Source organism: Apteryx rowi, unplaced genomic scaffold, assembly GCF_003343035.1.
Source record: "Apteryx rowi isolate R43461 unplaced genomic scaffold, aptRow1 scaffold_56, whole genome shotgun sequence".
Taxonomy (NCBI): Eukaryota; Metazoa; Chordata; class Aves; order Apterygiformes; family Apterygidae; genus Apteryx; species Apteryx rowi.
The window spans coordinates 3,451,480-3,464,388 of NW_020450827.1; the positions used below are offsets into that span (position 1 = coordinate 3,451,480).

The window sequence follows — 12,909 nt, forward strand, 5'->3', positions numbered from 1 at the left end:
GTTCTTGCAAAGGGGATGTGCCTTTTTCTGAAAACCTTGTCCTGAGAGGGAGCGCCTTCCAGCAGCTGAATATATGTGAGACATTTGCTCTGCTAGAACTGTGGGGTTTTTTTGTTGTTGGTTGTGTTTTTTCTTTCTTTCTTTTTTTTTTTTAATAGATAAGTTCTGGGACAGAGAACCTCTTCTTACAGCTTATCAGTGATTGCATCAGACTTGTCCTTTCTTTTGTCTTGTTTTCCTTGTTATCACCCGCCAATGTATGAAGGTTCAAAGGAGTGATTTAGTTAACTGAGTGTTTGCCATTACTGGGTCATATTGTTATCAGTCTCGATCATGATGAGTTAACCATTGTGTCTCATCCTTCTATATATAGAAGGTGGTTTTCAATACAGTAGGAGTAGATGAGCTCTGAATGCAGCAAAAAGCCCCGGAATAAGTATGCTAACTCAGAATGTTGCCTGTAACTTGTCAGTTACTTTACCAATGTGGGTCCAACGGCAAACATGTATAATTTGACTGGAGCTCTCTGAAGTATTTGTTTCATCCTTAAACTGAAAGCTCTATGCCTGAGAAGGAGGTACAAAATTGGATTTTCTTGTAATAGGCAGAAGCGAACTCCTCCTAGGAGTAACATTCTCGAGCAAGAGAAGAGCCCCCATCAGTTTAAATTTCAAATATTAAGCAGGTAATAAAAATGATGACTCGCTATGTAAGATGGTCACGACAGTCTGCTTCCTGTACTAAAGTAGCGCAAGATAAATTGACTGCTATGATTTCACTTCCATCAATAAAACGCAGCAATAGTTATAGCTTCCCAGTGGATTTGAAGTACAGTAAGTAAAATGAACCTCTGACACCCCTGCTTGCTTGCCCATTACACGCATAGCAGGTCGGCTGAGGATTAACTTGGCTGACGGGCAAGTTGATCCTGTGGATTCTCCCGATTCCAGACGGTGTGATCCAGTGGATTAAGAATGCTGTACGAAGGCATAAAATCCCCCATTTCTGTTCTCACCTCATCAGTTTGTTCCCTCCTGTCTTTTACAATATTACAGAGTTTGAAGATGTGTTGTAAGATAGTCCACTGTCTCAGAAAACTGGTTGCAAGAGTTACATCTCAAATTAACATTCATCTTAAGTACAGCAGTGATTAATTACCTATTTACTACAAGTAATTTGAATCAAACAACCTGTGATTAGATTTGTCCAGGAACTGTGGATTATGGAAGCTGTGTTTTAAGTGAAGGCATCCAGATTAGTAGGAGGTTTATTTGAACTGAATTTTTCAGTATAAATACTAATCAACTAAAAATAAATCTTTTAAGTGATGAAATTTTCTACCAGTTGGTCATGAACTTTGGACTCAGTGGTGTTAATTGTATAGTAAATAAACAGGTCTTGTTTAAACAGATACTGAAGTAATGTTATTTGCAGAGAACTCGATTATACTTAGAACATTGATATTCAAGGCAAGCAACGTTTGAGTCTGTTTTTTATCTAACTATAAAAAAAATTCTAGACATCAGAACCGAAAAGCAGGCACTTTATTTTTTTTTAATCAAGTAACACGTTGCCTTTTTGCTTGCTTTTGGTCCCTTTAGTACTGTAGCTCCCTCTGAGCAGATCAAATGCCTTGAATATAAAGTAATTTCCATCGTATTCCTTCATAAGTATTGTAGGTGAGCAGTCTTCTAAACAATCTGTGGTACAGCAGTTTATTTTTTGTGGCGTTAAAACTTCAGCTACGATGATGCTTGCATTAAGGGCTGTAAACTTTCCTCTTATTGAAATTAGCAGGTGTTTTGCTTTTGTGGGCTGACTTCAGCGAAAACACTTGGAATTCAGAAGCTAAGAACAACGTAAATAATCTAATAAATAGAAAAGGAGCAGGTGGAGGAGGACATAACTTTTCAACATCTCACTCTTTGCAGTGAAGATTAAATGTTGGAACACTGTTTTTTTATTATATGCAAACATTGCATAAAACTAGCAGTGGAGATGATTGGCTTTCTTCTCTGTTTTCTTAGTAAATGACAAAGAAGTAGCATTGCGTGTAAGAAGGATCAGTTTTCAATGAAATGTACGCTGTTCAGTAGTTCCTCCTTTGAGGAAAAGCAGGCACATGCCAATTTTTGATCCGCTGGTGAGCCACAGCTCTCAAGTTTTTATTTTCTAAAGTAGCAACAATTGAGTAAGTTTTGGCAGTCTATTCCAAAATTTCAAATTGAGTAAGGCTTACTTTGCTCGTGAAGAGAAGGGAGCTAGGTGGCGCCATTGGCCTGTCTGTTGCCTCTGCAAATTTGGGTTCAAAAGGTGTTTTTTCAGGTAGCGTGAGCTTGTGGTTCTGCCCTCGGAGCTGTGCTCTTGGCCCGTGTCTCTCACCAGGGCGAAGGTGGCAGGGACGCCGCATGTGTATGTGTGCAGTGTCCGATAGCCGGGTGCCACTTTGCGATGGCCCGTTGTAGTTATCACTTCGGGTATCGGTTGTACGGGAAGCGAAGGTCTCGTACAAGAAGGTACTGCAGGAACGCTCATATATGTAGGGGTTGCTGCATGGTTGCTTGCGTGGTGGTGTAAGATGACAGTGTGCAAACTTCATGGCAAATAATAACTTTGAGCAGCCTCTGTGATGCAACAGACTTTGAAGAGTGATTTTTTTTTTTTAAAAAGCAAGGGTGCTATTTGTGTACCTGTGTGAGAGACCTCTGAGAGCAAAGAAAACACTTCAGAGCGAGCAAAGATGCGGTCACAGGAAAAGGGCAGCACACGCTGCCTAGAGACCAGGTAGCTGGGGATGAGACGGGTGCAAGTGCGGCCTTAGGGAAACGATGCTGTCTTGGTTCAGAAAGAGACGGGTCGAGGAGAGGAAAAGAAGTCGTGTGGAAAAACTGCATGTCATTAATGATTTCTGGTGTTTCAAGTCTCACTTTTCTTGGTCTCGCCTCCCTGTCTCACCTTTTCCCGAGGCCCTGAGCATCACTTTTACTTGGCTTTTTCCATTAGTCGAATGAATGAGCTCAACACAGCATATACCGTGTATTTTCAGGTTTTGGTAAGATCATTAAATGCTTAACCATGTATTATAGATGTGAGCTTTGAGATCAAGGACTTGTGTTGAAAACTGACTAATTGCTAGTATAAATATTTCCTTGCAAGTTGCACAACTTTGGTTTATAGGAATGCTTGCTGTTCACGATGGAGGTGGGTGGAGGAAAATCGCCATCCTGAGCACAGCTCTTAGGCGTGTAAATATTTACACAGCTTGATTTTGGGGGCTGTCTCTTCTCATGGGTTTTTGGTCTGTAATATTCCAGGTTATATAAAACACTTGAACGTGGAGTTCCGTCTGATTTGGACGCACGCTGCTGTTACTCAGAGATACTGTCTGTCCACTTACTTTTCGTAACTGTGGCAGGGGCATGTAGTAACAGCTTACGGCCGTGTGGTGTCTTCCTGTATTTCTGCTGTTGTGTAATACACGGGGATTTTGATTGGACCAAGTACAGTTATACAATGTAGTGAGCCCAACCAGATTATAAAAATCCTTCTTCTCTATGTCTGCATCCTTTTAGACGGCAACTTGCAACTTGGACTGTTGCACTTTGCATAGGCTGGAAGAAATGCTGTAGAGGAGTTGACTGAGACGAGCCCTGGAAGTTAGTACTGGTTTCTTAAGGTAAGAGCTGCTTTTAATTCAAATGTTAATGGGGATAATTAGAGATATTCAGCTGCTTTAGTGTGGGCATTATTATCAGAAGAGGAAAGTAACTCGTGATCATGACAGACTTAAGATTTGAATAGCTAAATTTCAATATACTAGGGATTTGAGGAATTTTCATTTTAAAAATATTTTTGTTGCTACTGTAGAGAGAGAGATTTAAAGGTAGTTACTCTTTCCTGTTTACCTGTAAACTTTGGCTTCCTTTTAATTTCAACATGGGAGACAATTATATGAGGTTTTTGCAGTCAAAAACAGGGTTTAAGGATGCTTGACCACAAAAGTGCAGCATCTTGCTTAGTTTTTGGAAATTCTATGTAAAAGATCTGGAATTGAAGAATGTTAAATGGAAGGAAAATATTTATTTACTTGAAGTCAAGCTTGATGGAACAATTCTATATAATAAAGGTTTTTAAGTGTGTAATCAGTTAGGAGGCTTTATATTGCTTACTGGACTAAAATTGTTTTCCTCAAGCCAGGAGCATCTCTTTCAAAAGTAGACTTAGGAATGCTTAAGTCTGAGGAAAGGAACTTCACATTCAGGGTTGAAAAAGCTGGCACGTCACCCAGGTTTGTTTTAATAAATGGAATTTTTCCTAGATGAGTCTATAACTTCACCTTTGTTTTAATGTGATTAGAGTCTTGAATAAAAGTAGCTTACATCAAAGTGCCAAGTAGAAGTACAAAGAAAGCTGAGAAAAGAACCAGTGTGTGTTCAGATTGCTTTCTGAGTGCAGTAAAGGAGCTTAATGAACTGTGTATTAAGGTCCATAATAATGTGGAGGTATCTAAATTCTTAATTATTAATGCGCCACAGGGAAACTATAAAGGCTGTGTACTATTTTCAGTTGAGTTAACTCGTGCCATAAACACTGCGGGAGGTGTTCTGGGCTAAAAGTAAGACTATGAAGTGGTAATACATTTCATAAGGAAAACTGAGGCATTTCATTTTTATTTACTGTGGGCATCATTCCGATCTTGAGAACATTAAAGGTGTCATTTGATACCAGTCACTGGATATAAAGCTGTAAAACTGCATCTCCTAGATTTTGCTTATACCTCTTGAAATACGTTCTTGTAGCTTGTTCTGTGTACTTCTCTCTTGGTCTTTCATTAGGACTCTTAATACAGAGCATTGTATACAGATTAAAACTCTTATGGAGAGTGGTGCACGCATTGCACAGAAATTTGGCCGAACTGTTGCCTGTAGGAACAATAAATACAGAGAGAAGTGAGGTGGAAGATGAGCAAGGAGCAGCCTGACAAATAACGTTTTAACCGAACGTGCCCCTTCAGGTTGTCCTACACTTCTTGGAAATACTCCTATTTCACATATCTTTGTTTAGAACCATAGCTAAATTGGCTCTTCTAAAAAAGCTGATTAACTGGAGATGTAATTTTTAAAAGCTGTACGATCCTTTGTTAAATATTTCATTCATTTGGATTTAAGGCCACTTCTGAACAAGCTCATTCATACGGGAAGTTAATGAGATTTAACTAATGTGCTTTAAATCAAGAGAAGGTTTGAACTCATAACTTTCCTCTGTGTCTTTGTGTAGACATGCTCTAATGTTGGTCAACTGTAAGACATACTGTTCTGGACGGCAGTCAAAATACCAACTACTTAAAAATTCATTAGTGCCTACAAAGAGAGAATATGTTTGCGCTTTGAAGACTTTGAAGTGAAGTGAGAAGCCAACTCAGGACCAAAATTCCTTAAAGTAACCTTGAAATCTTATTTTTAAAAGCTGACTTTTAGAAAGTTTTGGCATAATTAGCAGTATTTTGTCCACTTCTAACACAGGTAAAGGGGAATGATGCCTTTTTAGTGTTGTGTTAGGAATTTGAAATACACTTCTTTCATATGCGTGGATGTAATTGCTCTCCATTGGCGGCATGGCGGGAAGGAATCATCTGTAGCATTTAGAGATGTGATACCTTTTTAGTGCCCTTTCCTTTAATGGAAAGGAATTTGGGATGCAAGGAGCGCATGGTAGAGACTAATTTTAAGTATTTTCCTGACCTAAGAGGCTCAGTTGCAAAATAGCCCGAGGAAAAGCCTTACTTCAGACTAAAGCAGGAAGATACTTCTGTTGCTACATGTAAAAACTAACGTGCAGGTGCTACGCAGCTTTTTCCGTGTCTGTAAGACAGTCAAAAGCCCTTGCAAAGTTGAACAAATGCCCTTCAGGCACACCTACGTATCTGGAACGGTTTGTGGGCAGGGACCTCGGAGGAGCTGCATCTAAGTGCCAATGTCAAGACGTACAGTAATACCCACAGCCAATACTCTGAGGCAATTGAACTTGCGGTTTTGGGTCTGTAGACGGTGTTCTGACTGCATCGTGTTAAGGACTTGTTGGGCTTTATTAGCCTTGCTGATGAGTTAGGTGTTGATGAATCCTTTGGAAAGAGGAGGACCTTTTTGCTTTGTAGGAAAACATCAAGCAACTTTTTGGACCATTATGAGTAGCAAGATAGATATTAAGTGCTTTCTTCTGATCACTTATAATTTGGTCATTAATTTTTTTTCAGCCCCTCTGATAAAGTACTGCTTCATTTTAACGACTTGAATTTCTCAGGCTTAATGTATTTGTTTTGTTAAATAGTGGGTGTAAGTGGCTTGCTCTGAGGATCTTCTAGTGTGAAAATTGCGATAACTCAGGACTTGCGAAGGCGATGACGAGTATAAATACAAATCACAATGCCTGCGGCTCTGATTTAATGCGTGGAAGGCCAGGTGCGTTTAATAACAGGAAGAGGAGTCTTTGTTTCTTAATACTTTAATGGGACAAAATCAGAGCAGAAATTTTGTGCGACTGGCTTAACTAGAGCCAATAACAATCTGGATAAAGCTGCTGTTCCATAATTAACTGGGAATTGCCTTGCTTTTGTGTTTGATCATTTGTCTGGCCAGGGATAGCTGCACCCTCTAAGTAAACTTGTCTAATTGGAGCCTCTGCAGAATTCCATGATTGTCCGCTTTGCCAGTCTCGAGAGTTTAAAAGCACTCCTGTTCCCCTAATCAGTCTGCAGTGCTTCGGTGAAGGCATTTCTTTCAAGACTTCCCCGATCTCTTGGCATCCATCCTGCCGCCTTCTGGGGCAATCTGCATCTCCCGGGATACACTCTTGCTGATCCCAGCTGTGTGTCTGGCTGTCCCCCTCCTCCTGGTCTCCTGGTGAACGGCGGCTGGCAACCAAACTGTGTGCAGCTCTGTGCTGCAGAATGCAGCCTCTCTCTTTATATGTCTTCAGTGCTGTAGAGTAATATTAAACAACTTGGCCTAAATGCACTTTTTTTTTTTTTTTTAAACTAAACAATGTAAATGCAGTGCGTTTGTTACTGGCTCAATGTTTTCATAGCTGTCCGACGCTACAGGAACTGACCGTTTATCTTGACTTGCGGTCCACAGCATGCCCTTTTCAGAAGCAGCTCTGCAGCACTCGTAGAATCGGGTACTGATGTGGTGAAGAGCGGAGGATTTTAAAACTGGCGGTGTGTTCCGCTCCGTTTCCAAACTGGATGTGTTTTGACAATAAAATATCCCAAGTGCGGAGAGTCAAAGTTCCTTTCCACGTCTCTGTCTTGTGTCTATGGGCAATAATATGTTCTCAGACTTACAGGATGTGTTGATTTGTATTCAGACACACAGTGTGCTTATTTTTCAGAGGTGCCAAATACTTGAAACCGCCACTGGAGTTGGTCGAACTTCAGATGTACTGAAGTTCAGCTTATTTTCCTTAAGTGTTTTGAATTTATTTACAATTTAGGTGAAGTTAACCTTGGCTGTAAGGTTGGACAACTTCTGGCTGAGCGTCATCTCTGCTTGCGGGAGAAGCTAGTTGATATTCACGTAAGCCTGACAGCTAATTAAAAATAATAAATTGGAGTTTGTAATTAAGCTATCACCTTAATTTAATTCTAATCTCCTTAGCGTATGCTACAGACAGAGCTCTTTTGGCTCGTCAGCCATCTGTAAAAGCCAAGAAGGTCCTATGTTGGATCTCGCTTGGCTCTTTCCTCAGAGCTGCGTGACGTGCTCACCAGGTGGCATACCTGCATTGAGTACTCCTGGGAGCTTTTCCATCTGTAGGCTCCAAAGAATTTTTTGTTCCGTCACCAGTTTCTTTTATAACCGCCAGCACTGTCCTTCCCGCTGCAAAAATTTCCCTTGCACAGCAGTGTAGAGCCACCAAATGCAGGTTAGTTGCTTCATTTCCCCTGGGGAGATGCAGAGAAGAGGACCACAGTTATTGATTAACCATTTAATTCCATTTTGATGCTTCTGCTAGGCTGAGAAGTGTGATGGACGACAGCCCTGAGATTTCCATGACCAGGTTAACGAGGTATGAATATGGAGGCAGGGATGCAAATAAGTCTGAGATCCTCCCGGCCAAGGAGGGCATACACATACTTCCCAGACTAGCTAGGATTCTCCTTTGAACTCTTTCACCAGTCAGAGTTGATTTGTGTCCTAGACTTGCCCCAGCAGAATTTGGTGTTTGAGGGAAATCGAGACAGCAAACCACGATTATAAAGTAGCCAATTTCCATTTCTCCTTTTCATAGTCTTTGCAGTCTGCTCTGTTGCTTTGCTTGTGATTCTGCAGTGGTTTCTCTCTGCGGCTATGGTTTTAGGGCATCGGGTACCGGTTTTTAAATGCAGTGGCCCCATCATGCAAAACATGGATTCAGTGCTACTTCAGTTCTGTTCAGACCTTGGGCCTGGTGCTAGTGTTCATCTGCTGTGCTTTATGCTGGGTCAGCTCTCTCCTGTCCTCTCAAAGCAGCTGTGCTGGTCAATGTGGAAAGCCTGAAATATTTATGCTGACATCTCTGTATGGTGGGCCTGGCTAAGCTGATAGAAATTTGGTGGTTCTCAGGCTAGATTCAGCTGAAATTGGTAAAGACCCTCATGGCTTTAGGAAGTTTTTGTTTTGAATTTACCAAATAGGGAAATACATGAAGCTGCTTCCCTCTGAAAGCTCATGGGGGGAAAAAAATTGCATCATGCTAGCACTTTGTTAAAACAGTAATTTTTAGGGTTGAAAGTCATCGTGACAAAGCTGGAAAGGGAATGAATTCAGCATTTCAAACTGCAAATGTCCTTTCTGTTCAGGAAGGCCGTTCAGACCTGTAGCTGCCAGTCTGGCAGCACCTGACAAATTATTGACACTTCTAATGGATGCAAAACACAAACAAACAAGCAACAACAACAGCAACAAACCCCTGTTGCCCCAAGCACGTTGCAGCCCGGAGGTCACGTTGCTTTTGTTTTCCCCAGCCTTTGCTTTACCAAGCTCTAGATGTCGACAAACCTTCCTGTAGCTTTGTCTCCTCTCCCCGAACGTACCAAATCCCGGGAAAAGTGGGCTGAAGACGCCCAGTGACCTTTCCCCGGTTTCTGAGGATCAGCGATAGCTGTTGCCTTCTGTGAACTTGTACGTGGACATTCCCATTCAGTAGGCTATCTGTGTAAACACTAACTTTATCTAAATCACTGTGAACCCGTGCCAGCTTCTGGCCTTCCTGAGTTAATCATGTATAGGGATTGAAGGTAATTTTAATGTTCATCAGTATACTGGTTGAAATTTCATTTCTCGCATTTACATTTGATCCAAGGTGGCAGATAATTTAGTGTACTGTGTGTACTTACCTAATGTCAAAGGGGTTTTATCTCTTGATACATTGCTTTTCGGCTTCTGATGGGTTAGGATTGTTATGGATGGTTATAAAAGGTCTGAGTCACCTTGTTTAGCTATTGTCGGTTGGTGGGATAAAAGGTGTGATAAGGAAGAACGTTACCCTTTAGGGTAACCTGATCTGCTGCCTAAAGGTTTCTGCTTTGATTTGACGATCCTGACTGTAGAATAAAACTATTTTGAAAATCTGTGGTTAAGGTCTGTGCCATTAAGGGCAAGTTTCACTGCCAAGTAGAAGTAACCGAAAGTATGGTTTGGAAACTTGTTCTGCTTGTCTTCCTTGGACACCGCCCTGACATATGTATGTATGAGCATGTGTACGTGTGTGTGTATATGTGCGCACATGCACCATAGCAGATCGGGCTATTTTTGCCTGTTAATTTGGATGCTACCATTTGGGAACCTTCATCTTGGAGATCAAAACAATTTTGTTCTAGCTGTTGTGCTTCTGCTGTGAAGAATTAATACAAGTTGCACTTTATTTATGTGCTCCTGTCATGTGCTTCACAAGAGTAATTCACAAGGAATTACCATGTCTTACTTGAGAAGACAGCAGTCTTAGTGTCTTGCAGTGCAAAGTAAAATAAGGTTATATGTTCTTCTTTCCTGGGCATCGGTGGAGATGCTAGTTAATGCTAACTAAGAAGACTATCTTGCCAGAATACCTTAAGCTAGATCTCCAAAACGACAGGTTTCCTGCTGGTGCAACTCTTACACTGGTGTTTTACTGGCATGGCTGCATTTGTTTGGGGTGTGAGATTCAGACTTCTCCCTTTTCTTTCCATATCTGAGATGATAAAGCTACCAGAGTAAGCTAAGCCTGTCCCTGTCACTGTTCTTCTTGGAGACTTTAAAAAAAAAAGTCTGCATTAAAACAAAAAGGCAAATTCCTTTCAAATTCCTTTTTTTTTCCTTTTTTTTTTTCCTGTGCTTTGGGAAAAAACCTTCATGTCTCTACACTAAAAATAGACAAAACCCCTCAAAAAAAGAGACTACCCCCAAGCCAAACCTTGAGCTAGTATCTCTTCCTCCTCTCTGACATGTTCATGTCATTTCTCAGACCGGCACAGGCAGGTTTGGGATCAGGGTTGCTATAAAGTTTTGAGGAGGTCCCCTCCGTTACCTGGTGCTCAAACTCAGAAGTAGACTAATTTAAAGTTGCTGTCCATGTCTAGAAATCTGTATTATCAAAGTGGAAGTACGTGGTTATTGTAAAAATGGAAATGCCTTTTTTCCGAAAGGTATTTATAGCAGTAAGTACTTGAACTAGTCCTCTCCTTTAGTCTTACGTTCAAGCAAGAAACGATTAATTATGCTATCTTAATATTGACTTTAAAAAATGGGTCTTAATTAAATCCTTATTTGAAGGTACTACTTTCCATCCCATTTTGCTTTAATTAGGAATGCTTCAAGGGCATTTGAGTGCCCATCTAGTATTTCTTATGTATGTATATTTTCTCTCTTGAAAAGTTAAATCACTTTGAAAGATTAATATCTCTTTCACCTCAAGTAACCAGAATTTTCTAGCAAATGGGTAATTAACAGCTATTAAGAGATTCTAAAATATTAGTACTATAATTTTTCAAACAGTCCTGAATTGCCCCTAGCAGAAGGGATTTTGTCAACTTTAATTATTTTTGCAATTACAGGAGACATTTGAGCTGCTGGCATTTTCCTGGACAGTATTTTGGAAGGGAAACTTTTTTTAACTACTTTTTGGGATTCTAATATTTACATACTTCCTGAGTTTTTTGAATATCCATTAGCTGCATTTCAGCCTCCAGCAGTTTAGTTGAAAATGTCATTAACTTGCTTTTGAAGCAACCCCAGTGTGCAGTGAGTTTTGCTGCTTAACTATGTTCTTGTTTTTGCCGAGAATGTCACTCTATGATTTTGAAAAGAGCATTTTTCAGGTCTGTCGTGTACTTTTATCCGTAGCTTAGCTTGTTTCATCCTCAGCTGTCTACGACTGCACTTTCTTTTCTGAAGCTGTATGGGACCTCAGCAACCAGAGGCTGCAAAACTCAGTTTGCTGCACAATTGGTTGTGCTGTCCTGTGGGAAGTGTGTGTTCAAATCCATTAATTCATGCCGCTCAGTCTTGGAAATGGCAAAAATGTGGATGGTTGTGGACTGGCACATCTATTTTGAGGAGCGAATGTGGGAAAACTATACTGTAGTGACCCATCTGGTAGAACAAAAGAGGACCAGTGCGCTGTATGATCTTTGCTCTTCCCGTGCCAAAACAGAAGTGGTACTAATTGAAAGGCAGGCTGAGTTTTATCCTGAAGCAGTTGCTTCTGCATCATCAGGCAGATAACTCTGCAAGTCCCTCGAGAAAATGGAGTAATTTTGGTTAAGGGTGTACAAACAGAAGGGGCTCCTGTCTGTTTGAAAAAGGCCATTGAATGTGAGGCGTGCTTCACTGTCAATCTAGTATAAGCTTCCTGGGAAGTTTTTATTTAAAAATAAGTTATGTTAAAAGGAGGAGTTTTGTTATGCAGAGGCAAACTCATGAAGAGGTCTACAAATTTGAATTCTCTGACGAAGTGTTAGTATTATTTGCAAGGGATGTACAATAGCAAATTGTTGAGCATCCCTGCATAGCTGAAGTACAGGATTATTTTGTTCTCAAAAAGTTCTATGGGAATTACAGTGAAATTGAACCCAAAAAATGAATTTCTAATATGCTAATAATAATTGAAGACCACAAGAGAAGAACGAGAGAATAATTGCAATATTCCAATCCTGAAAGAATTTAAAATACCTTCAGATTTATCTTTAAAGGATAATCTCTTAATTATCAAATCATAAAAAGGAATGATAAAAGTAGATGAGTGTTGAGCATGAAGGGGAACAAAGCTTGCGGGGCATGCGTGTTTTGTCCATACATCTTAGGTAATCATGCAAAACTTGATTCCTCTCTTTGATTCTAGGTGCTGTTCATGCTAACAATAGTTAAAGAAAACCCTGATGTTCCAGCTGCATTACTTGGCGCTTTTCTAATTCCTGGAGGTGCTGTGGTTTAAGTAAGAACTAGTCCTCTTAGTACCTGGCCTGTCATCTCAGAAGCATCCGTTTGGGTACTGTATGCAAGTCCTTGACATTCTGGAAACGATGGGGATTGGTAAGAATACCACTTCGAAAGCGGTGGAGGCTGGAGGCTCAACAGAAGGCAAATATGAGGATGAATCTAAACATCCCACCTTTTTCACTCTGCCTGTAAGTAACACATCCAAGAAACACATCCTCAAGCCTAATATAAATCAATGACTAGTGCTTAGTTCTAGTCATGCTGTACAAAACCTTATCTACCTAAGTAGTTTATATTACCTTCTCTTCTGTCACTTGCTAATGTTATTAAACTACGTGTATATATATGTGTGTGTGTGTGTATTGTTTGTTTGTTTAGCCAGTTCTACAGAAGTAATTGTGATCCTTTGGTTCCCAGAACTAAAATAGCAAGAATAACATATTTCTTAGCTTCC

The 12,909-nt window shown here is 40.3% G+C and overlaps 1 protein-coding gene across 8 annotated transcripts in view; it reads left to right on the forward strand.

Annotated features, from left to right (window-relative positions):
• Positions 1-12,909, forward strand: part of SLC23A2 (solute carrier family 23 member 2) — a 57,447-nt gene that overhangs the window by 12,829 nt on the left and 31,709 nt on the right. For 4 of the 8 annotated variants that reach the window (XM_026081712.1, XM_026081705.1, XM_026081706.1 and 1 more), the window contains 2 exons: positions 3,573-3,676; positions 12,358-12,643. In XM_026081712.1, the coding sequence (XP_025937497.1) occupies positions 12,512-12,643 (132 nt within the window). In that variant the 5' untranslated portion in view covers positions 3,573-3,676; positions 12,358-12,511. Of the gene's footprint in view, positions 1-3,572; positions 3,677-4,245; positions 4,289-8,045; positions 8,068-12,357; positions 12,644-12,909 lie in introns of those variants that run through there. The other 4 variants (XM_026081709.1, XM_026081710.1, XM_026081711.1 and 1 more) reach the window with 3 other exon arrangements.